Source organism: Pararge aegeria, chromosome 17 (genome assembly GCF_905163445.1).
Source record: "Pararge aegeria chromosome 17, ilParAegt1.1, whole genome shotgun sequence".
Taxonomy (NCBI): domain Eukaryota; kingdom Metazoa; phylum Arthropoda; class Insecta; order Lepidoptera; family Nymphalidae; genus Pararge; species Pararge aegeria.
Genome location: NC_053196.1, coordinates 1,909,270 through 1,931,745, shown reverse-complemented (window position 1 = coordinate 1,931,745; position 22,476 = coordinate 1,909,270). Strand labels below are relative to the sequence as shown.

The following is a 22,476-nucleotide window of genomic DNA, read 5'->3' as shown; positions in this document are numbered from 1 at the left end:
ATTTACCACAATATTTTGTACAACGTAAGTTGTTGAAATTCTCAATAATTAACTACTTTAGTCGATAATGACTTTAAATTTTTTAACTCGGCATACTTCAATTCATCTACGATTGCTACATTCATACCATACCCTGTGCATCCTCCAGCGCCATTGTGGAGGATTTTTGAACTGTTATTTAGCGCAACAACTGGACACTTTTTCAACTTTTCTCCCATAAAAGATGACTCTCCTTACCTCTACCCTCCATACTTTTGAATAAAAAAAAACATGGATGCACATATTTCGACACCTATGTGAAAAAACCTTTTTTTTTTTTGCGTAAAAAAGATACGTGAGAGATTCTTATGAATCAAAACCTTGATTTATCTAAAAACAAAACATCGCTCTAATTGTTTTTAGATCATAAAATACAATATGTTAATATGCGTTAGCTTTTATAAGGTATATAAAGACATTGTTTTATAAGTCATCGTTTAGTTTTGTGTACCTGTTCACGCGTGTTCACAGTTGCGCTTGCGCTTCTTGCGTCGTCGTTCTAAAAAGTATACTTGAGAGCGGTAAAAAAAATATTCCTTTTGAGAGTTTCCGATGCGTGTGACACGTATCAGTTAAAGTTACGCCATAATAATGTATCACCTAATGTATAAGCATGATGACTAATTTTGAAAAACTACCTTAAGATGTTCGGAAGTTAGATACTTATCTTTATCAAAAAAACCGCTTATTTTTGCGGCAATTAGTGTTGATATAAATTGCAAATTTCATAGCCGTACTCGTGACGTCATAGGCAAATAAGAGGTTGAGTAAGTTTTTGTTCCATAGCTAAAGATTATTGATTTTGGTTTGATAACCAAAAACTTAGCAACTGACAATTTGAAATCACAAAATATTTTATATAGCGGAAAATTTGACGTTTCAATGAGGCAGTCTTTGCGGACTGCCGATAGAAGTGGTAACTAAATGTATGTACATATATACAGGATAATTCCTTTTTCAGTGCGGACATTTTAATATGTCATTCATGAACCAAATTTATGATTATTTATTTCTTTATTTTTATGTTTTACTTAACGATACAGAAATTAACAGTTACAAAAGATTAGTCCCCGGAACGGAATAATTATGGGCATTCTACAATAGCTCTCAGCTGTCAACTTGCGACCAACGTTCTGCGCACTGGGTCTTTATGTCGCAGCGATAATTCCAAAAAAGCATAGTAATAACATACCAATTAATTTTGAAAAACCCATTACTTACCTATGCATGCCACACATTACGATGTATTTTTTTTAATCCACTGCAAAGTCCCATGACTGCAATCTCACCTGGTGGTAAGCGATGATGCAGCCTAAGATAGAAGTGGGCTATTATTTATTTAGGTTACTATTACGAGTAACCATGATTTGCTTATTTTATGCTCGGACATGGTAGAAATAATATGAAAAATTTAGTAGAAATATGTTCAATATATCGGTATCGGTACCGAACCACAAAAAAAATACGCAGTGGTTTCAAAATTATGCTGTATACATAGTTTATATAAAGCGCAGGGAATGCGTGGGGTGACGATGTGACGAGTTTCACGATCTTTTTTCACCCAAAAAGTGCTCAAAGTACTTCCTCGCTTTTACTGACGCTAATAAAATCGGAGACGCAAGATGAAAGCGCACGGTGAACGCGCAATATAATGTTTGACGTGAGACTGTTATGTATGTAGTTAGGAGAATTATTTAAATGTAGATAGATAAAATGTGCGAGAGATGGAAAAAGCTACGTTAGGAGTAGCACTACGTGATCATATCAGAAATGAGATCCGTAGAAGAACTAAAGGTACCGACATAGCTCAACGAGTCGCGAAGCTGAAGTGGCAATGGGCGGGGCATATCGCTCGGAGAACCGACGGACGTTGGGTCCCAAGGTGTTGGAGTGGTAACCCCGCACAAGAAAACGCAGCGTTGGTCGACCCCCAACCAGGTGGATAGACGACATCATAGAGTCGCGGGGAGTCGCTGGATGCAAGTGTCCCAGAATCGTGGAGGTTTTAACTCCCTACAAAAGATCTATGTCCAGCGGTGGACGTCAATCGGTGATGATAAGATAAAATGTATTTGTTTTAACTTTAAGGCTTATTTATTTTAGGTTAATGATGATTAATAAATATCTTATGTATCAATCATATATTTGTTTTAATTTCAAATACAAAAATATACTACTTTATACATAACATACAGGCATATTGACATATTGACGGCCGACTGGCGCAGTGGGCAGCGACCCTGTTTTCTGAGCCCAAAGCCGTGGGTTCGATTCCCACAACTGGAAAATGTTTGTGTGATGAGCAATAAGTGTTTTTCAGTGTCTGGGTGTTTATATGTATTTTCTAAGTATTTATGTATTATAATTCATAAAAGTATTCATCAGTCATCTTAGTACCCATAACACAAGCTATGCTTACTTTGGGGCTAGGTGGCGATGTGTGTATTGTCGTAGTATATTTATTTTTATTTATTTTTTATTTTTATATAACAGGCACTTTTGTACGTTTATACATATATGTTTACATCATTTTTATATGATGGTGATATCGGTAACTTTAAGCTAGGAGGGTTCCAAACGCGCCCTGGTCTAAGAGCCCACAACAAACTAAGTCCGGTTTCAATATTATCAACCAATTGAATGAAAAGGGTTAAGGCCGTGGATACGCTGGATAAGTGCGGATTGGTGGACTCCACACACCTTTGAGAACATCATCGAGAACTTAAAAGTATGCAGGTTTCCTCGCGATGTTTTCCTTCACCGTTGAAGCAAGCGATATTTTAATTGCTCAAAACGCACATAACTTAGAAAAGTTAGAGGTGCGTGGTGATTCGAACTCGGCCCAACGAAAGTGAAGCTAAGTTTCTTACCACTAGGCTGTCGACGCTTCCTCGCTATAATGGAGGCACATAAACATACAATATGTATGAATGCTTCATAAGAGACTGCAATATACAAAATATTTAATGATGATAATATTTTATGAATTTTTAATATTTTTTGCTATAAAAGCTCGACTTCACTTTCGGGGGCCGAGTTCGAATCCCAACACGCACAACTTTTCTAAGTTCACATAACATAGAAAAGTTAAGAGGTGCGTGCGTTGAATCCTGTATACCTGAGAGTTCCCGATAATGTTCTCAAAGAAGTGTGGAGTCCACAAATCCGCACTGGGCCAGCGTGGTGGACTACGGTCTTAACCCCTTCTCATTATGGGAGGGAACCGGGCCGTTAATGGGTTGATATGATGATGAAGTTACTATAAATTTTGTGAATTAGGTAATAAATGAAAGAAATCATTCTAAACACATTCGAGTTGTCACTTTATTATACATTTATACAATTTCGCAGTTTTATTAAAAATAAAAATAAGTTTACCATTCTTAACGACTAGAAGCATAATAACAATATAAAATAAACATCCTGGAACGAAGTTATTGCAACACTCCATTTATAATCAAAATCACGGTAAAAAATAATTATTTGAAACATATTGGAATTATTGTGTGAATAATAAAACCTGATACATAACCCCAGACTGTTGACCAACACACTGCGTCCTCTGCCTAAGTTTTCAGTGACCTTTTCCAGGGTGCATATCCGCCATACGACACTATAAATCTTGGTCGAACTATCATATTCGGGAACTATATATAAAAACGGTTTTAGTAAAAGAACTCGAGTGTGAGATCGAACACAAGAGGTCAATGCACCCAGTCAATGCGCAAGAAAACCGGAATTATCAGGTTTACGATTTCGCTCCCTTCTTAAATATAACCAAGTTTTCAAGCCCTTGTGTAAACGATTAAACGGAAATGCGTGTTTAAATTTGGATTTCACGACCCCTAATGGTGCAGCTGTGTCACGTTTTATTAACAAGCAATACGTACCCACTATTCGTAGTAACAAACAGTCACATTTTCGGATATGTAATATAAATGCGTTCAAGATAAAAAACGAGGTCAATTTTATTATTTCGTTATTACAGGTTCAAGAACCTAAGTTGTATAGTTTCCGGAAATTCAATGCGAAATCTAGTATTGTATAACTCCACAGCCCCCTTTGCACTCTTAGTGAAATACTAAATAATAATGTATAGTATAATGTGATAGTACGAAGCTTTCAAAAAACGAAAACCGTCGTAGTTCTCGAGACGAAAAACCTCGTAAGAAGCATAAAGTACATAGAAATCTAAATAACAAGACACTAGAAATGTTGTGTACGCGTCACTTTGTCGTCGGAAACGAGACTCGGAGCACTCGAATTTTAACAAGACATTTTGCAAAAGTTAGCGACTTTAACTTTAAAACTTTATTGCCTCTTAGTGTTTCTTTTGCTACGTTCGCGTCCCGCGTTTGGCTAGAAAATGACTATCCACTCTGGTCTAAAGGCATTCACGTTGTATGTGACAGGAAACACCGATGCCGGATATTTATAATTAATTTATGCTCTAAAACAACTTATGTACGCCGTTGTGAGAAACAGAAATGTATGATTGAAGCGCGTAGTATTTCCATTCCAACTTGTAGCCGTTCGGCGCGAATGTTTTCCATACATTATGCCCGTTTTCAATAAATCTAGGCAACGCTTAAATCGGACGCCTGTCATTTGGGCGATGCGTAATTAAAAAAACGTTTCACCAACACATAGGGAGGACGTTTAGGGAACTCGTTGCGACACGACAAGTGACACTTGACGGATAAAAAAATATTAATTTGGTTTATTTTAACAACCTTAAATCCATACGAAAAATAAAAACTATGATAATACAAACACAAAATAACACACCTCGTGACAAAGCCCATAGACAAGTAAGGTTATATGGATTGCCTATTGGTAACAGATAAATGTCTGCCTAGGAATCTTCTTTGATCAGGCTTTAGGGGGCGTCCATCCAAAACACATCACGTAATTTGTGAGGTGTTTTTTGTCCCTCCCTCCACCTCTGGTGAGATGTCGTGAGATTTTATTCAACCCGCTCCCCCATCCCCCAATCTCACGTGAGATTTTTCAAAATGTGAGTTTCTAAACGCGTAAACGCGTTAGATTGTAATTGTAAAAAGGTCCAAAATAATAAATTTTTTTTCAATCAGAAAAAAAATTCCGTGATATTTGCCGAGACCCCCCCACTCCAACGTAAGATTATATGAGATTTGACTCGACCATTTAAACATCTCACGGATTATGAACGCCCCCTTACTTACTTTGTCATTGCTTTGTTGGTTGTCAGTGAAAACGGCATTTCTAGTGTCTTGTTTTTATGAGTTCTATAGTAGGGCACATCTAGGTATTAGTTCATCTTTTCGTATCACAAGTTTGGTGAGGTATAGCAACAATTTCTAATTAAATAAATATTATATTCATTTAAATTATTCTACAATATGGTAACACTACGTCGGGTTATCCTCTTCCGCTGGTTCATCGTCCTCGACCGGCTCGCCCAATTGCAGAAGTCTCATTTTGTATTCGTTTGTTTTTGAATCCTAAAAAAATATTTAATACATTAATTATATTTAAAAATAACTTAAAATAAAAACATTAGTGAAACTGAAACTTTGAATTAAAAAAAAACCATAACTTACATAATTAGCAAGCAAATATAACAAATCATCTTGATCCTTTTTCAGTTTCTCCAATTCCTCTGCGCTGTTCTTCTCAGCGTCTTTCGCTGTCTTCAGTTCTCCATTCAATCTATCCACTTCTCCGTTCAACCGCGTCACTTCTTCGTTCAACCTGAACACTTCCCCGTTCAACTGTAGCATCCTTTCTTCATATTGTACAAGTTTTGGGTCCGGCTGCGTAGGTTTCGGTTGTATTGGAATAGAATTGGCAGATACTTGGGCTTTTAATAATGTGTTCTCGTCTTTAAGTAGGGAATTTGCAGCTAGAGAGTCGTTTAGGGTACTCTGAAAGTTGAAAGATTTAGAAATTATTTAACGCATCTAGAAAAAGCTATATTTGCGCGATAGGTTTCTTAGGACCATGTTCTATATTTGACGGCCGAATGGCGCAGTGGGTAGCACCCGTGTATGCTTTCTGAGTCCAAGGCCGACAATATTTGTGTGACGAACATGAATGTTTTTCAGTGTCTGGCTGTTTATGTATATATTATAAGTATTTATCTTATATCTTTAAACGAGCAATTCTTGTATATATACATGGAATCACAGAAGCGGCTCCAACGATTTTCATGAAATTTAGTATACAGGGGGATTCATTTTTAGAAAATGTAATTTTATTCGTGTTTTCCGGTAACAACCGATTTGGTGCAGACGAAGTTGCACGGGTCAGCTAGTGTATCTTTTATACATCTATATATATAAAAGAGAAAGTGTGTGGGTATGTTTCGTATAGGCTCCGAAACGGCTGGACCGATTTCAATGAAACTTTCAGGGAATCTCCGGATTGACCTGGCGAGTAATCCTGTAAAGTTTGGTGACGATCGAACCACTCCTATTTTTGGACTGTCAAACTGTCAAATATAGCTTTCATTTACTATGATGATATTCTATTGTTGGGTGTACATGGGTGTAGATAATGATCTCCACCCGCTCGAGAAGAGAATAGAAGAGAATGAATACGGAGAGAAATAAATGATTTAATATATTATGACTAGACTTAAATTAAAAATTTAATGATGTAAGTTTATTGCCAAAATAAAATAAAGCAAAATCTGGCCCGGGGAAGCGGGCTGGGTACGCTAGTTATTCATAAAAATTATTCATCGGTCATCTTATAGTCGTAAAAAAGTAACAGTCCCGTTTTGACATTTGTCATCGCGACGTAACTAGTTATGGAACCATAAGACTCGGTGCTCGATACTCACGATAAATCAATTCAAGTTTGTATCAGTACTTAATTGATATGATTATGTATTGTAAAGTGTTCGTTCGTTCAAAGTATTCCTTTAACTTCACAACCAATTCGCGTGACTCGCTGTTGATTATACGTCCACTTTTCAACATTTTGAAACAGAGTTCGTACTATATAACAACAAACATAAAAATCGAGTCAAATGTTTAAATCAATATCCAAAGTAGAAGAGCAAAAGTTAATGTAATAGTAAACAGTATATATCAAACTTAAACGAGCGCAGTCAACTTTACAAGATGGGGAACGAAAAACTGCGCAGTGCGCGCGGGGACGCTTCAGTCATGTGCCGCTTGGTCAGATACATCAACTCAGACTCATTATTTAGAACCCAATGTCGTCAATTCAAAATTTTATTTGCGGCTTTGAGAACCAAGCGCGGCGGCTTTCGATATTCAGTAAAAAAATGGTTACAACTCTAGAATAAAAATAAAAAAAGACTGAGAACGGGTTTTCGAAACGTTTCGCAACAATTATAAATTGCAGGCTACTATACAGTAAGCGCAAAAAGCGCGATATATTCCTACATATTATTTAACGTCCCAAAAAAATTTACGTATTTTTCAAAACACCGTATGAAATAGATTTTTATTTTAACTCAGTCGCATGCGCTTTGCGAGGACGATCGGTTGTGCTCGGCATTTTGCTCGGCAGTAGCGCTAAAAAAATGTAAGTTTGACGTATGGCCCAATTATAAGCGATGGCGGGTCAACTAATAGTAGACGAATTTTTATGTTTTGTGCAGAATAAAATAGATGTCCTAGACGAACTTAGTGTTATACAAATCTGTGCGACAAACTTTACGGATGTGGAAGTGGAAACCGGTAAAAGTACTTTGTACGGGTTGTGCAGCGACGGTCTGAGAAATATTCAGCGTAAAGGTGATGATAAGAAGAAAAAGTGCATTAAGGATGTTATTAAACTGTTGAAGGAAGTTGATCCGAATAGTTTGCCGATCTTTGTTGCTCGGGATCTTGGCCGTCTCCCTCCTGTATCGTTTGACTATGTTGATGTAACTCGACTATTGAAAGATATGTCGAGCATGAAGGCTGAGCTTATGACACTTAAGGCGCATTTCTCATCGGAACTGTTGGAAATCCGCACTGCATGTCAATCGTGTAAGAGTGGTGATAATAACGCACTCCAGATCTCAGTGACGCCGAAGAACGTACAATCAATGACACCATCAAAAACGCTTCCGCCTGTGCCTTTGGCCGCACGCATTGACGAATGCAGTGCTGATTCACTTCAATCGCCAACCTATCGCGATGTCGTGTTTAGGACGGACCGTCAGGCCAAAAGCGCACGTATGCAGCGCGTCACTTCGGGTCAATCTGGTTTAACGCCTACCGTAACAGCGGCTAGCGATGCGGCGAGTGTTAATGTATTACTACCGTCGGAAGATAAAAATGAGCCATATACCCTCGTTGTGAATAAGAAACGTAAATTAAAAAATATGCGTGGAACCTCTATCACAAATTGCAAAATTCAGGTGGCCGATTCCCAATGCTCCATTTATGTATCTCGAGCGAAAAAGTCTGTAACGGTTGATGACATGTTGGAGCATATCGCTGACATGGGCGAGCAGTGCATCAGTATTGAACAGTTAAAGCAGTTTAACGAAACTTCTTTCAATTCGTTTAAAGTTACGATCTCGACGAGTAAAATAGAAACTTTTTTGAATGGAAAATTTTGGCCGGCTGGATTAGTATACCGACGGTACCGAGAGCGACATACAAAAACGATCACTAAACATAATACTTAATGTCTGTAAACGACAATAACTCTATGCATAGTAGCTCAATTTGTATAGTTTCTTTTAATTGTAAAAGCATTAAGCGTTCCATAGATTATGTTAGAGAGATATGTAAAACTGCGGATATTATAGCTTTGCAAGAGACGTGGCTTCTCCAGCACGATCTTAGCATGGTTCAACAAATAGATAGTAGTTTTGCATCTTTCTCTAAGTCATCTGTGGACTGCTCGGCTGGGATATTACGTGGACGTCCTTACGGCGGTCTGACTTTCATGTGGCGCAAATCTCTTTTTAATAATGTAACCGTAGTGGATTGTGAGAGTGATAGGTTGGCTGCTATCAAAATTAGTTTTATGGATCGTCATTTATTACTCTTCAACGTGTATATGCCTGTGGATATTGATGATAATCTGATAGAGTTTACGGATGTTCTGAGTGGAATGAGTGCTGTAATAGAAGAATGTGGAATGGAGACTGTACTTATGCTAGGAGATTACAACGCACACCCCTCTGCTAGGTTTGGCACAGAAATGTTGTCTTTTTGTGATGAGCAGGTGTGGGTTTGTGCGGATATAGACATATTAGGCCCCGACTCAGGAACTTTTTCTTTTCTAAGTGAATCTCATGGAACCACTAAATGGCTCGATCATTGCTTGGCTACTGTGGCTGCTCGAAAGGCTATTTTAAATATATGCGTCGATAACAGTGTAAGTTGGTCTGATCATTTCCCTTTGTATGTTTACTGTGATATTGGGCTTATGTGTAAAAAAGTGTCTAAGCACGAGGCTAGTACTGAATATCTAGACAAGGACATAAGGTGGGGACAGAGAAATTCTGATGAAATAAATATGTATACCAATCTATGTACTGAAAATCTTAGCCTTTTGATTGAAACTAGTCAGTATGATGATGAATATGTTAAGAATTTAGATTGTAAGGATATTTTAAACTTTATCAATAAACTTTATAATGATGTTATTTCGATTTTACAATATTCAGCTAAGAAAAGCAGATGTTTGGAATCTGGTGTACATAGACCCCGTAGTAAAAAGCAAGTTATTGGCTGGAACAAGCACCTGAAGGCCTGTTATCAAGATGCTAGACTTTATTTCAAGTTTTGGGTGGATTGTGGCAGGCCCATTAGTGGTGATATATATAAAGATATGGCGAACTCTCGACGCACATTCAAAAGAAAGTTAAAATGGTGTCAAAATAATGAGGACGCTATTAAAATGGACATATTAGCGACGTATAGAGCTGATAAAAATTTTGTGAAGTTTTGGAAAGCGACTAAGTCATTTAGTAAAAAGGATAGTAGGCCGGTAAGTGTTAATGGTGTACAAGGTAGCAGAGAGATAGCCAACGTATTTGCCAAGCATTTCTCTGTTGAGCCCTTAGACGTAGCGCATGAGCTTAACCCGCAGCTTTCGATATCATCGTGCAAAACTTTAAAGTTCAGTCCAGCGGATGTCTTCATGACAATAAAAAATATGCAGCGGGGTAAGTCTCCCGGGCATGATGGCCTTAGTGTTGAGCACATGCTTTACGCTGGAGACAAGCTGTACGAGGCCCTATCAGTGCTGTATAATCTGTGCATTAAACATGGTTACCTTCCGGCAGATATGCTCAAGACGGTAGTGGTTCCTGTACCGAAAAACAAAACGGGGGACATGTCAAGTCTCTCTAACTATAGGCCAATTTCGTTGGGCACAATTGCAGGTAAGGTGTTTGAACGGCTCCTGCAGCCTGAACTGGTGAGTAATTTTAGGTTAAATGACGCTCAGTTTGGTTTTCGTCCAGGTCTTTCTACAGACTCTGCTATCTTGACTCTTAAACATGCTGTGAATTATTACAAGAAGCGCGATACTTCCGTATACGCATGTTTCTTAGATCTTAGTCGTGCGTTTGATCTCGTTAATTATAATATACTGTGGAGAAAAATGTGCGACTCGAACGTACATAGCAGTATTGTTCAGCTAATGAGATACTGGTACGAGAACCAAAAGAACATGGTACTTTGGGGTGACTCAGTATCTTGTGAGTTTAGATTGGCGTGCGGTGTGCGTCAAGGTGGGCTGACCTCTCCGGATCTATTTAATCTCTACGTCAATAACCTGATCGAGGAGCTAAGTGGCACTGGCATCGGATGCCATATTGGTGGAGTCTGTTTTAACAACTTAAGTTACGCTGATGATATGGTGTTACTTAGTCCCTCAATAAATGGTATTCGAAAATTGTTGCACATCTGTGAGGAGTATGCGAGGAACCACGGTTTAAAATATAATGTTCGAAAATCGGAAATGGTAGTTTTTCGAGCTGGTAAGGGTCCGGAGAGGATTCCACCCGTACTTTTGGATGGAACACCAGTTCAGGTTGTAGAGCAATTTAAGTATCTAGGTCATATGCTGTCGGGATCCTTGAGCGACGATCTGGATATAGAACGGGAGCGGAGGTCGCTGGCCATTCGGTGTAACATGCTCGCTCGTAGATTCGCTCGGTGCTCTGAGGATGTTAAAATAACTCTGTTTAAAGCTTATTGTTTAAGTTTTTATACTTCGCAGTTATGGATCAGCTACACCAAAAGATCCTTTAACACCCTCAGAGTCCAGTACAACGACGCGCTCCGCGTTTTGTTAAAAAAGGCGAGGTACTGCAGTGCGTCGGGCATGTTTGCCGATGCCGGAGTCCCCGACTTCTACGCTGTGCTCCGTAAGAGAATTGCGAGTTTCTGGGAAGTCGTTGTAAATTCCAACAATAAGCTCCTTAGAGTCGTCGCTCAGGCATCCCCTGACAGCGTATTTATTAAACATTGGCGAAAAGTGCACCAGATTCCAAACACGAAATGATATAAAATAGTTGGATATTAATTTGAATTGAAATTTAATTTATTTTTTAATTGAAATTTAATTTATTGTAATTTTTAATTGTAGATTTTAATTGTAGATTTTAATTAATTATTGTTTTTTTTTTTTTTTTTTTTCTCTTTATTTATTTATTTTTAAAATCGGTCTTATATTTATTTTGTGTTTATTTTTAAAATCTGTCTTATATGTATATTTATTTTGTGTTAAATTTTGTATATGGGTCCCCGACCTGAAATAAAATGATTTTATTTTATTTTTTTTTTATTTTTTTTTTTATTTATTTTATTGTTTCTATCAGTTTCGTTCCAAGTTACATTCTATGGTCTTGCACAAATGTTAAAGCGGGCCTATTACATTTGTACGACTATAGTACCCATAACTTTGGCACTAGATGGCGATGTGTGTATTGTCGCAGTGTATATAGTGCAGTGCTCGTCCGCGGGTCACCTGCAGCTCGCGCGCCTGGCCGGCCAGCGCGTCGAGCTGGTGCACGAGCTCGTGCAGGCGCGCGTCCTGCTGGCGGATGAGCGCCTTGTACTGCTCCAACTCCGCCTCGTCCGCCTCCGCGCCGTTGGCTCGCCGCTCCGCTAGGCTGTGGCCGAGCACGCCTGGGGATACACACATATAAGTAGCGGCACGAAAGTCTAGCGGTGACCGTTCAACGCCAAAAAGACCCAGGCCATCCCCAGCCCCCACCGCAGCAGCTGGAGCTTGACGGCACTAGGATCCCCCGGTCACCCACCATCAAATACCTCGGTCTCACAATAGACCGGGGTCTCACTATGAAGACCCACATCAGGATTATCGCCGCCAGGGCGAGGGCTGCCACTCACGCGCTGGCCCCCGTCCTCAGGTCTCGCTTGCCGCTGCGCACGAAGCTTGGGGTGAACGAAACATATGTGCGCTCCATCCTTACGTACGCCGCGCCCGCGTGGTTCGCACTGGCGAGCGAGACCAACAAGAAGATCCTGAGAGCCCAGCAATCGCTCGCTCTTAACTTACGAACGCCCCTCGATACGTGAGGAACTCGACTATCAAGAGAGACTTACGTATCGAGGACCTGGACGCCTCCATAGCTCGCCTCGCCCGGATCATGTTTGCGCGTGCCGACACCTCCGTGCATCCCCATATCCGTAACATCGCACCATGGCACTCCCGCCCCCCCGACCGCAGGGCATTCCCAAGGGACTTGCTCCCTCCTGACAGTGGCGACCCTCCCGGCTAGTCGTATTCCGTCCCCCGTACCGATGCGACACCCCGCGCACTTCCAGTGTACAGTCGCGTTCTGAATTGTTAAGCTGTGAGAACACAGCGGAATGACATGATTGATATGATGAGGCTTAACCTACGCGTCGAGATGATGGACACAGGGCAGCATGTCGCAGGATGTGCTCTTTCCTACCCTGTGAAGTGTTACTCTGTTTATATGCGATGGTTCTCCACTTACCATCAGGTGGGCCATCAGTTAGTTCCGTCAATTATTAACTGTGAAATGTCATCTGTCAGATGTCATATGTCAAATGACGCCATCTAGCGTCGAGTGGGATGAACGGCGTGAACGGGTACTATAAAAAAATATATAGATGTTTAGCGTTCCGGTACGATGAGAGAGCGATTCATGGTTTTTCTTTCTCCCCACACCTTTGAAAGCATTGTGTAGAACTCTCAGGCATGCCGGTTTCCTCACGACGTTTTTTTTCTAACCGTTGAAGCAAGTGATATTTTGGTTACTTAAAAAGCACGCAACTTAGAAAAGTCAGAGGCGCGTGCTGGGATTCGAGCTCCTACCCACTGGGCTGTAATTACACCGGCAACCACGTTCTTCAGACCAGCTCTGCTGAAAAGAATGTCCACTCACTCTCTAGGCTCTTGAACAGCCTGCAGAACTCGTAGTCGATGAGCACTTCCTTGGGGGAGGCGACCCGTAACTGCGGGTGCTTGGCCGCCTTGTTGTACAGCTCGTGGCGCGACACCTCGCCCAGCTTGGCGCAGAACAACTCCATGCCGACGCGTTTGAGCAATAGCTGCTTGAGCGAATCCCTGGTGTAGCTGGCCACCGAGTCGTCGTTGAAGTTGATGCAGATGGCCAGCAGGAATGCCGACAGACCTGCGCGAAGGTGTATCTTTGCGTGAGTTCAAACAACGTGTGAAGGTGCAAGGTCCAGTGGCGTGCATAGCGTGCGTGAAATGTAGAAAATCTCCAGAACGAGTTATAAAAACTTAGGTTTTGGGTTTAAAGACATTTATTCCCATAAAAAGACCTAAGTCACTTAAATAGGAAACTTAATTTTCTATATATATAAAAGAGAAAGTGTGTGGGTATGTTCCGTATAGGCTCCGAAACGGCTGGACCGATTTCAATGAAACTTTCATGGAATCTCCGGATTGACCTGACGAGTAATCCTGTAAAGTTTGGTGACGATCGGAGCACTCCTATTTTTGAACTGGCAAACTGTCAAATACAGCTTTTATTTACTATGGTGATATTCTATTGTTGGGTGTACATGGGTGTAGATAATGATCTCCACCCGCTCGAGAAGAGAATAGAAGAGAATGAATACGGAGAGAAATAAATAAATTAATATATTGTGAGACTTAAATTAAAAATTTAATGATGTGAGTTTATTGTTTAAATAAAATAAAGCAAAATCTAGCCCGGCGAAGCGAGTTGGGTACGCTAGTTTTCTATAATAAATTAATACACTTCGCCAATAGACTAAGCTAAATTCAATTTTACTATTATCTACTCATTCAATGTATTCGTCTTTAAATTTATCGGTATTACTATAAGATAATTTAGTTTTGAATACATTGAATGAGTTTAGATTTTTTATAGGTATAGGCATTTTATTATAAAATTTGGCGTCTTCAAAGGTAAGGGATTTTTTACCATAATTTGTTCTAGTTCTAGGTAAGGTAAGGAAACTGGCTCGACGGGTATTATTTTTCTTTTTTGTGAAAGTGATATTAGTTTACTATGCATATTCTTAAGTTTTTTTTATCTTGATTACATATTTTATAACATCGGCTCGCTTATTGCATACCCTCTGTGCGCGCCACTGATAAGGTTGTATTTTAGTGACTTCTTGAAGTTATACTTCTTTAGCGGCGTTGGGAAAAACTCATGGGAGTGAAATTATACGATGTAACGAAATGCGTGCGAGCACAGAATGAAGTTAGTCGCGAAACCTAGTGAGGGGAGAATACATCTTCCGCCAGCTCGCATTTTACATTTTACGATGAAAACCGAAATATTACTATATTTCGGTTTTCATTTACGCGCTGTACAAACGAAGGGAAATAAATAAAAACAAAAAACACGAGTGTACTTATTTACAAGCGTTAGAATGTATACTTCTTTGGCTTTCAAGATAAATATCTTTTCAAAAATTTTATCTTACGCCTTATTCTAGCGACACTCACAATAGAAAAAAGGTATTTACTACGTTGAAAGTTTTATTATAACGCATTATCTAGTTATCTCATTATGGGACCAGCAAGTTTAACTGAACATTAAAATTTGCGATCTTTGTACAATTGAATCAATTAAATCACCGTAATGAGCCCGCAGACTTTGACAATTGTGTAAAGTGTACACTGTCAAACCTTATAGCTAACTTCGGGGTGGCGGTTTTTTAATGAGATAACTAGATAATGCGTTATACATATGAACAGCACAGCATAGACTTACTCACCTCTACAATAAACTAACAATTGACATCTTGGAGATGTCTCTTAAAAAGTTCAAAGTTTGTATTGAACGTAAGCTTATAGAAAAGTCCTATTTTAGTATAAAGGACTATGTAATCGATAAAAAATTACTGCTCTTCTAATAATTTAAAATTACATTGTGAGATGGTGATAACAAAAAAAAACACCCGGCTAAGTTTGTTGTGGGCTTCTTCTTAAACCAGGACGCGTTTGGAACCCTCATAGCTTTAGTTTTAAATTTACGAATGGTGGTTATCGCCATCATCTCACTACCGTGTAATTCTTATGTACGCATCAAAAGTGCCACCTATGGGCCGGGCCTACTTGAATAAAGATATTTTTGACTTTCACCTTGCAACAGACACTCGTTATCGTCGTGCTCGTTGGAGGAAGTCTGGTTGACCAGGTAGCCCACCCCGCCCGGCACCTGCAGGAAGGCGCTGACGGCGGCCGGACAGTGGCTCATCCACTGCGACAGTAACATCAGCAGCGCCACCTATTATCAATCATATTTCATATCGCAAACTCGGTTTTTCTTTAAATTTTACTCATGTAAATAATTTAAAAAAAAAAGTGTGTGCGTGTAACCTTTACGCGCGATTGAAGTAAAACTTTTATTATTATTTAATGATGAAAGAGCAAAATGTTTCTGGGACTCCGCCATTTCATTGATAAATAGAATAATTGAGAGAAGAAAATTAAAGGTTAGATCAATATAACTTTGTCATTGAATATTATAGAATGTCGCAATCGTCAGAAAATTTATTAATAACTACATACTAAATACAAAATTAATGAATAAACAAGCATATTTAAAAAATTTCACAAAACTTTGCTATTTAAAATATTTTTTTTTAAACTGTTGAATTTTTTATTCACTTATATTATTACTATTGCTATTATTATTATTATTGCTATTTACAATTGATCCGTTTGAAAATAAATAATCCCAATTGATTATGATATTTGCAACAAGTTTGCGTATAAGTCAAGAAGCGTGAATTATATGACATATACTTACGACAAATTTATAATTAAATTATTATTTTTAAATAGCGGAAACTACACAGACGTCTGACGTAAGCGTTACTTCCGTCAGAAAAAATCTGAGTTCCTCCCTAGTCGCGCCTAAAGAAGTTTTACTTAAAAAAATATATTATACATTATATCTATCTATGCTTATAATAAAACTGTAACTGGAAGGTTTCTATACATTTATATTTAAAAAATGTTGATCGGGGGATGCTTTACAATCGATACCAAAACAGATTTTTATTTAATATTTGTCTGTCTGTCCGAGCATCACGTGAAAACTACTGAACGGATTTAAATAAAATTTGGCATAGTGGTAGCTGGTATTCCGGGTCAACATACCGAGATACTTTTTATCCTGATAAATAATAAGTTTAAACAAGCTTTTGCTCTCACCAGGTTGCTCTTCTAACATAAGTCATTTTTATACCCATAACACAAGCTACGCTTACATTGGGTCTAGAAGACGATCTGTATTGGTAGTGTGTATATTTACTTATAAAAGTGTCTTATTGTATTAAACCTGATTCTCTATGGTAAAAATTTAAAATCCAGAATACTTAAATAATATTATAAATGCGAAAGTGTGTTTGTTTGTCCTTCTTTCATACCCGAACGAAGATATAAATTTACAAATACTAATTCGGGTAGGAATGCCGCTCTAAATCGGCTCGCGCAAATAACACTATATATTTATATTTTTTATTATAGTATGCAGTGTTAATATCGGCCATTTTGTAGTAAATGCTGTCCACATGCTGTTTTAGTAGCTCGTCACACTGAATAGAAGCAAAATATTTGTAATTTACCTTTAATATGTATTGTGAACAAGCTGTCGGTGTTCCTTTAATAAATAAATAAATAAATACCCTAAGTACGCAATCAATCTGCTTAATTTTTTGGCATGAAAGTATTGATAGTACCATAGGCCGTTTTTTATTCCAGGAAAACGAATGTTTCCCACAGGATAATGTGTGTTAGTATTCGTCAAAGTTCAATAAAATTTTTTATAATTTTTATTAGTTTTCACCTACACTTGGTGGAATTATCAATTTTATAAATTTAAAATGCATATAAAAATTTTCGGAACCGACAGGATTAGAACCTGCGACTCTCTGGCAATCGCGGCCTGAGCGCTTACTCCAATCAAGCTACGGCTCTCCTACCATCGATGCCGAAATTAGTATATGCCTTTCACATCAGTCTTATAGCGACTGTAGCGTCATCTAGTAGGAAACGTTACAGTTTCGATCTACTTTTTCAAAGGTCCATATTACAATGAGACACGTTTGAAACAAGAGACTGCTTTTTTATATGCATTCTAAATTTATAAAATTCAATAAATATATTCTAGATATTTACTCACTTTCGATTGCAGTTTTGTTGTCTGTTGCAATAACAGTGTGCACTGGTGCAACAAAGACACAGGGTCGCTCCCAATGTTGGTTGCCAACAACACCCGCAGCAATTGCTCCTTTTGCGTTGTATTATCAACCAAGGCGTGCATCAGGGCCACCGCGGAGAACCAGTTGGACAGCACGTCTGTTGAGAAGAGCCCCCCGCAGAGGATTTGACCACTTGTGAGGCTTGACACGTCGCTTGAGGATGGCAGGAGGGTTTGCACCAAGTTCGCTTGGCTCATCTCGTTGTGTGATAAGTAGCATTGGAAGCAGTAGAGGACTGCACATCTATAAACAGTTAGTTGAAGTTTAATGACGACGCATGATCAAAAAAAAAAAAAGCTGGCCCAGTGCGGATTGGTGGATCATGATGATAACATAAAAATCGAAAATCCTTTATTTAAGAGGCCAGGGATGGCAAACCTTTTTACAAATACGTGACCCTTCTTTATATTATGAAAATTAAGCTCAATTTGCTATACTCCGCGAACAGCAGGAGAATCTGTATGGTGTAATTTATAATTACTTCAATCGAAACATGCGTCTAAGTGTGTGTATGTGTCTAAATAATAATATAGGTATGAAGGGAAATGTGGAAACCAAAGCTAGGCTTAACTTAACCTATCACTCTTGAAAGTAACGTAACTTATGACGTAGATTAAACAAAATCGTTACCTAAGTGGAAATGGCTGTTTCTCATTGACCATAGACATCAGGAGTACTATGATCGCCGGCCGCGGTGGATACGACGGCGCTATAACATTGCCAATAAACTCCTGATTACTGCCTTCCCCTCTGACCACTTCACCAACAGAGTTTATAGTCTCAGTCAAAATATCCGCCGGCACTCCACTCGCCATTAATATATTACACATTGCATCCAGAAGGCCCACATTCTTCATAATCTTCTGACAGTTGGATATAATCTGTGCGGAGTTGCTCGGAGACACTAAAGTACGGACCAACTGTAACATACAATGTAAGTTGGAAACTTTTTGGGGCGACCAGCCAATCTCTTCAGATTCTTCCGGAATGTTGAACATTGGCAGCATTTTCTGTATGTAACTGCCCTCTTTGAAGAAATTGATGTTACTGCTGTTGTTCTTTAGTAAATTTAACATTAGTAATAAACAGTCCTCGACAATAATTCCTCCATCCGAATAACCTTCGCTGGATACAATTTCGAATAGTCTATCGAATGCGTTTTCAAAGGCGACAATTTTTTGGATATTCGCATTGCCTTTCGTTAGCTTTATCAATAGAAGTAATGTCTCATTTCTTATAACTTCTCTGGTGTCGCCTAGAAGATCCATCATTTTGGACACGCCCATTGGTTTGTCTAGAATTATTTCTTGTATATCTTTAGTTCTGTTTGTTAATAACGATATCAAAAATTGTACCGCTGATAATCTGACTCTGAAATCATATTCATCAAGAAGGTCTAATATTAGTTGTATGTTGTGTGGATCTTTTATGAACATTTCAGTGAATTGATCTCCAATATTCATGGGTATGTGTGGCTTGTCCTCTTCATCCTCAAACTGTGATGGCGACACAACATTGTTTAGAGTATCCAATGCATAGTTTATAGTTTCATTATCAGCTCTGTCAAGTTCAAGAATCTAAAAATAGGAAGATAAATTATTTTTTTTACTTATATATTTCATATTTAATATTTACTTATAAAAAAAAAATCCATGAAGAGAAGCCTCCTAAAACTTAGAATGATACATAAGTCAAAGTACAGCAATAAGAAATAAAGCAATGTTTTAAACCATGCCCTTAAATTTAAATGGCCATGGGTTGGTCACATCTCAAAGATGGTAGATGGACCACAATTCTAACAAAATGAGGCCCAGGCTGTATAATTATTATCATTATTATATATTATGCCTAATAAGTTTTCATAGTGACACGTTTTACGAAGAAACAAGACAATCTGAAATTTTATGTAATTCAATTTCAGATTGTGATCCTTTGGATTGTGGTACTTGCCGTTGTTAGTACTTTTAATATTAAGAAATAGGTTTAAAATATTCTCATTTTATGAAATTGTGACTTCTTTTAAGAAAATAGACATCTTAAACCACATTTAAGTTCAGCAAAAAGACTGATTCATTGACTGTTAGGCAGTATGGAGTACACACTGTAGGTGTAGGTTCCACAAATTAATTTATAGCAACCGCAGGCAGTTCAAAACATCAGAAATAAATCAAGAAATTTGTTTAAGTAAATTCAAACATAAGAAATACATGTACATTCTTTCAAATGTAAACATTAGATGGACATTCTTTTTGAAAAATATACTTCTATATGACATTGTAATGGACTTGTAACTAAATAAATAAATAAATAAATACATTCAATAAGTACTCAGTTGCAGGTGCTTCAATTAATTTGTTCACTTAGCAAGTTCATAAAAGTCATTGTTGTACTTATTTATTGGATAGAAGCAGGCGTTACTTTGCGGAAATCCATGATAATATATTATCAAAATTAAGCTTAATTTGCTATACTCCGCGAAAAGCAGGAGAATCTGTGTGGTGTAATTTATAATTTCTTCAATCCTTATACCCCACACCAAACAGATCTTCGGCAATATACCCTCTACGCACGTTTCGCTCCGAAACCGGAGCATCATCAGGAGATGTTGACTTTACAATGAATAATTGTTAAGTGAAAAATTCGCCAAATGTGTCGCCTTTTATACCTTTCTGACCCCCACCTAATCTATCTAACCCCCTCCCACCTCATTAGTGCCTCTGAATATGTTCAATAGAGGTGAAGTTGATAAGTTTATTTGTTCGTTTAGTAATTCGAACCTCCCATTCCTATGTTTAATAATTTCTAATTGTTCCCTCAAATCAAGTCTCAACACTTTGTCGCAAGCATGTAATATTTCGTATGAATGATTCATTGTAAAGTCAACATCTCCTGATGATGCTCCGGTTTCGGAGCGAAACGTGCGTAGAGGGTATATTGCCGAAGATCTGTTTGGTGTGGGGTATAAGGATTGAAGAAATTATAAATTACACCACACAGATTCTCCTGCTTTTCGCGGAGTATAGCAAATTAAGCTTAATTTTGATAATAGTACTTATTTATCGCGTAAGGTTAAACTTAGTTAAGATAGATTAAGTTTTATAAATAATTAACAGCATTTTTCTGTTATTTAAAAAGAAAATGTAAGAAATACATGAATATTTTAATATTAAGTCAGCTGTCCAAACATACCTGTCTGAGAGTATCTAGTCCTTGGGCACCAACTTCAAGTCTATATTTCCTTGACAGAGCCTTCAGGGCTCGACAGGCATCTCTGCGATCTTCCAGCAATGTGGAATTGCTTGCTCGCTCAACTAGACGTTCCACCTATTCAATAACAATTACTTAGTAATATTTTATTTTTAAGTACTTAACTTAATTAAAGAATCTTTGATTTGAGCCCAACTTTCATAAGCTTGGGACTTTGGATCTGAATTGGTACAAACAAATCCTAGCAAATCCTAGGTAAATTGGAAGGATTCCAATATAGCATTTTCACAAAACAGTTTTTCTTATTCTTTCTTCTTGTCACTTAAAATTTATAAAGTCACTAATATTAATTTTGAAAATATGAAAATATATACCAATTGATAATAATTACCACATAGTTCTATTATTACCATTACTTTTTATTAATAGGTGAATAATAACTATTTATTATTATGAGACTGTTAGTAGCAGTCTACCAGCAGGATAGCACCATTAACTTCCTGCATGTAGCTTTGCTATCAGCTAACTTTATAATAATATCTGTATATACAAAAGGTAAGATGAAAATCACTAGGCAAGTATTTAAAAATAACCTAATACTCCAACAGATGTCCAATTTCCTATATTGCATTGTGCAGTGCCACCTAGCAGGCCCAATAGTAAAACTTGAATATCCAGGGGCACAAAAAAACTTCATCAAACTCAATATATTCCGGGAGAATTATATGAACATTTATTGAGAATATTTATTCAGAGACAAATAATGTAATAATAGGACAGGAGAGTTTGCAAAGAGATTTAATACCACTCTGGTAATAGCTACTTTTAAAACAAAGACAATCAAATCTTCAAATGTGAAAATTACAACGATTTAACTATTGTACCTCAGTTTTTTGTAGTAACCCAATAGGATCCATTTTAATGCAACTTTTGCATATAACTTTGTACGTAATAGTCAATATTAGTTCAAATTTCAACACAGAATAGGAAATAATCAGATATTTTAATGTGAATTATTTTAAAGCACACTGATTAGGTATCACAGGCGCAGCGAAGATAGAAATACTGAGACGGAAGGGCTGGATAATCTTCCACTACTAACTGGATAGCGATGTCACGCGTATTTATTACCCACGCCCACATCGTGGAATGCACAAATCCGTGCCGCCGCAACTTATAAATAGGCCAATTAAGTCTTATTACTGAAAATATACAAGAATGTCACCGTTTCAGCGACGGAAGGCTGCTGGCCTGGCTCCGGCGCTCCGAGAACAGTTTTTATGCCACTCTTTAAAAAATTCATCTTGGTTCTCACTATTCTTCTTCCAACCTGCACTTTGGATTATTTTTAATTTATAAACATAGCGATATTAAAAAAAATTACAGCACAAAATAATGTAAACGAAAACGACACGTCAGAACGATAATTTAATGAAATTTTGACAGTACTAAAAAGTCAAAATGTGATTAAACATTCCGGTTTAGAAACTACAACTACAATTTTTTAATCACATTTAAATATTATATCTAAAAGTTAAGTTCCGGAGAGAAT

General features: G+C 37.8%; 1 protein-coding gene across 1 annotated transcript; it reads right to left on the bottom strand.

Annotated features, from left to right (window-relative positions):
• Positions 1-3,338: 3,338 nt before the first annotated feature.
• LOC120630835 (general vesicular transport factor p115) lies at positions 3,339-22,327 on the bottom strand. Its single transcript, XM_039900129.1, has 9 exons — positions 22,150-22,327; positions 20,907-21,041; positions 18,348-19,294; positions 17,639-17,960; positions 15,592-15,736; positions 13,388-13,636; positions 11,977-12,137; positions 5,622-5,945; positions 3,339-5,522 (listed from the first exon to the last, which is right to left on the bottom strand). Exons 1-9 carry the CDS (start codon positions 22,225-22,227, stop codon positions 5,430-5,432), a joined length of 2,454 nt encoding a protein of 817 aa, XP_039756063.1. The 5' UTR covers positions 22,228-22,327; the 3' UTR covers positions 3,339-5,429.
• Between the last annotated feature and the right edge of the window lie 149 nt (positions 22,328-22,476).

Coding starts and splice junctions, on each gene's coding strand:
- LOC120630835 (XM_039900129.1), bottom strand. CDS start 22,227: ATGAATTTTTTAAAGAGTGGCATAAAAACTGTTCTCGGAGCGCCGGAG. Junction 13,637..15,591: donor TAACGAGTGTCTGTTGCAAG/GTGAAAGTCAAA, acceptor ACCTTCGCGCAG/GTCTGTCGGCATTCCTGCTG. Junction 5,946..11,976: donor GCCAGGCGCGCGAGCTGCAG/GTGACCCGCGGA, acceptor TTCAACTTTCAG/AGTACCCTAAACGACTCTCT.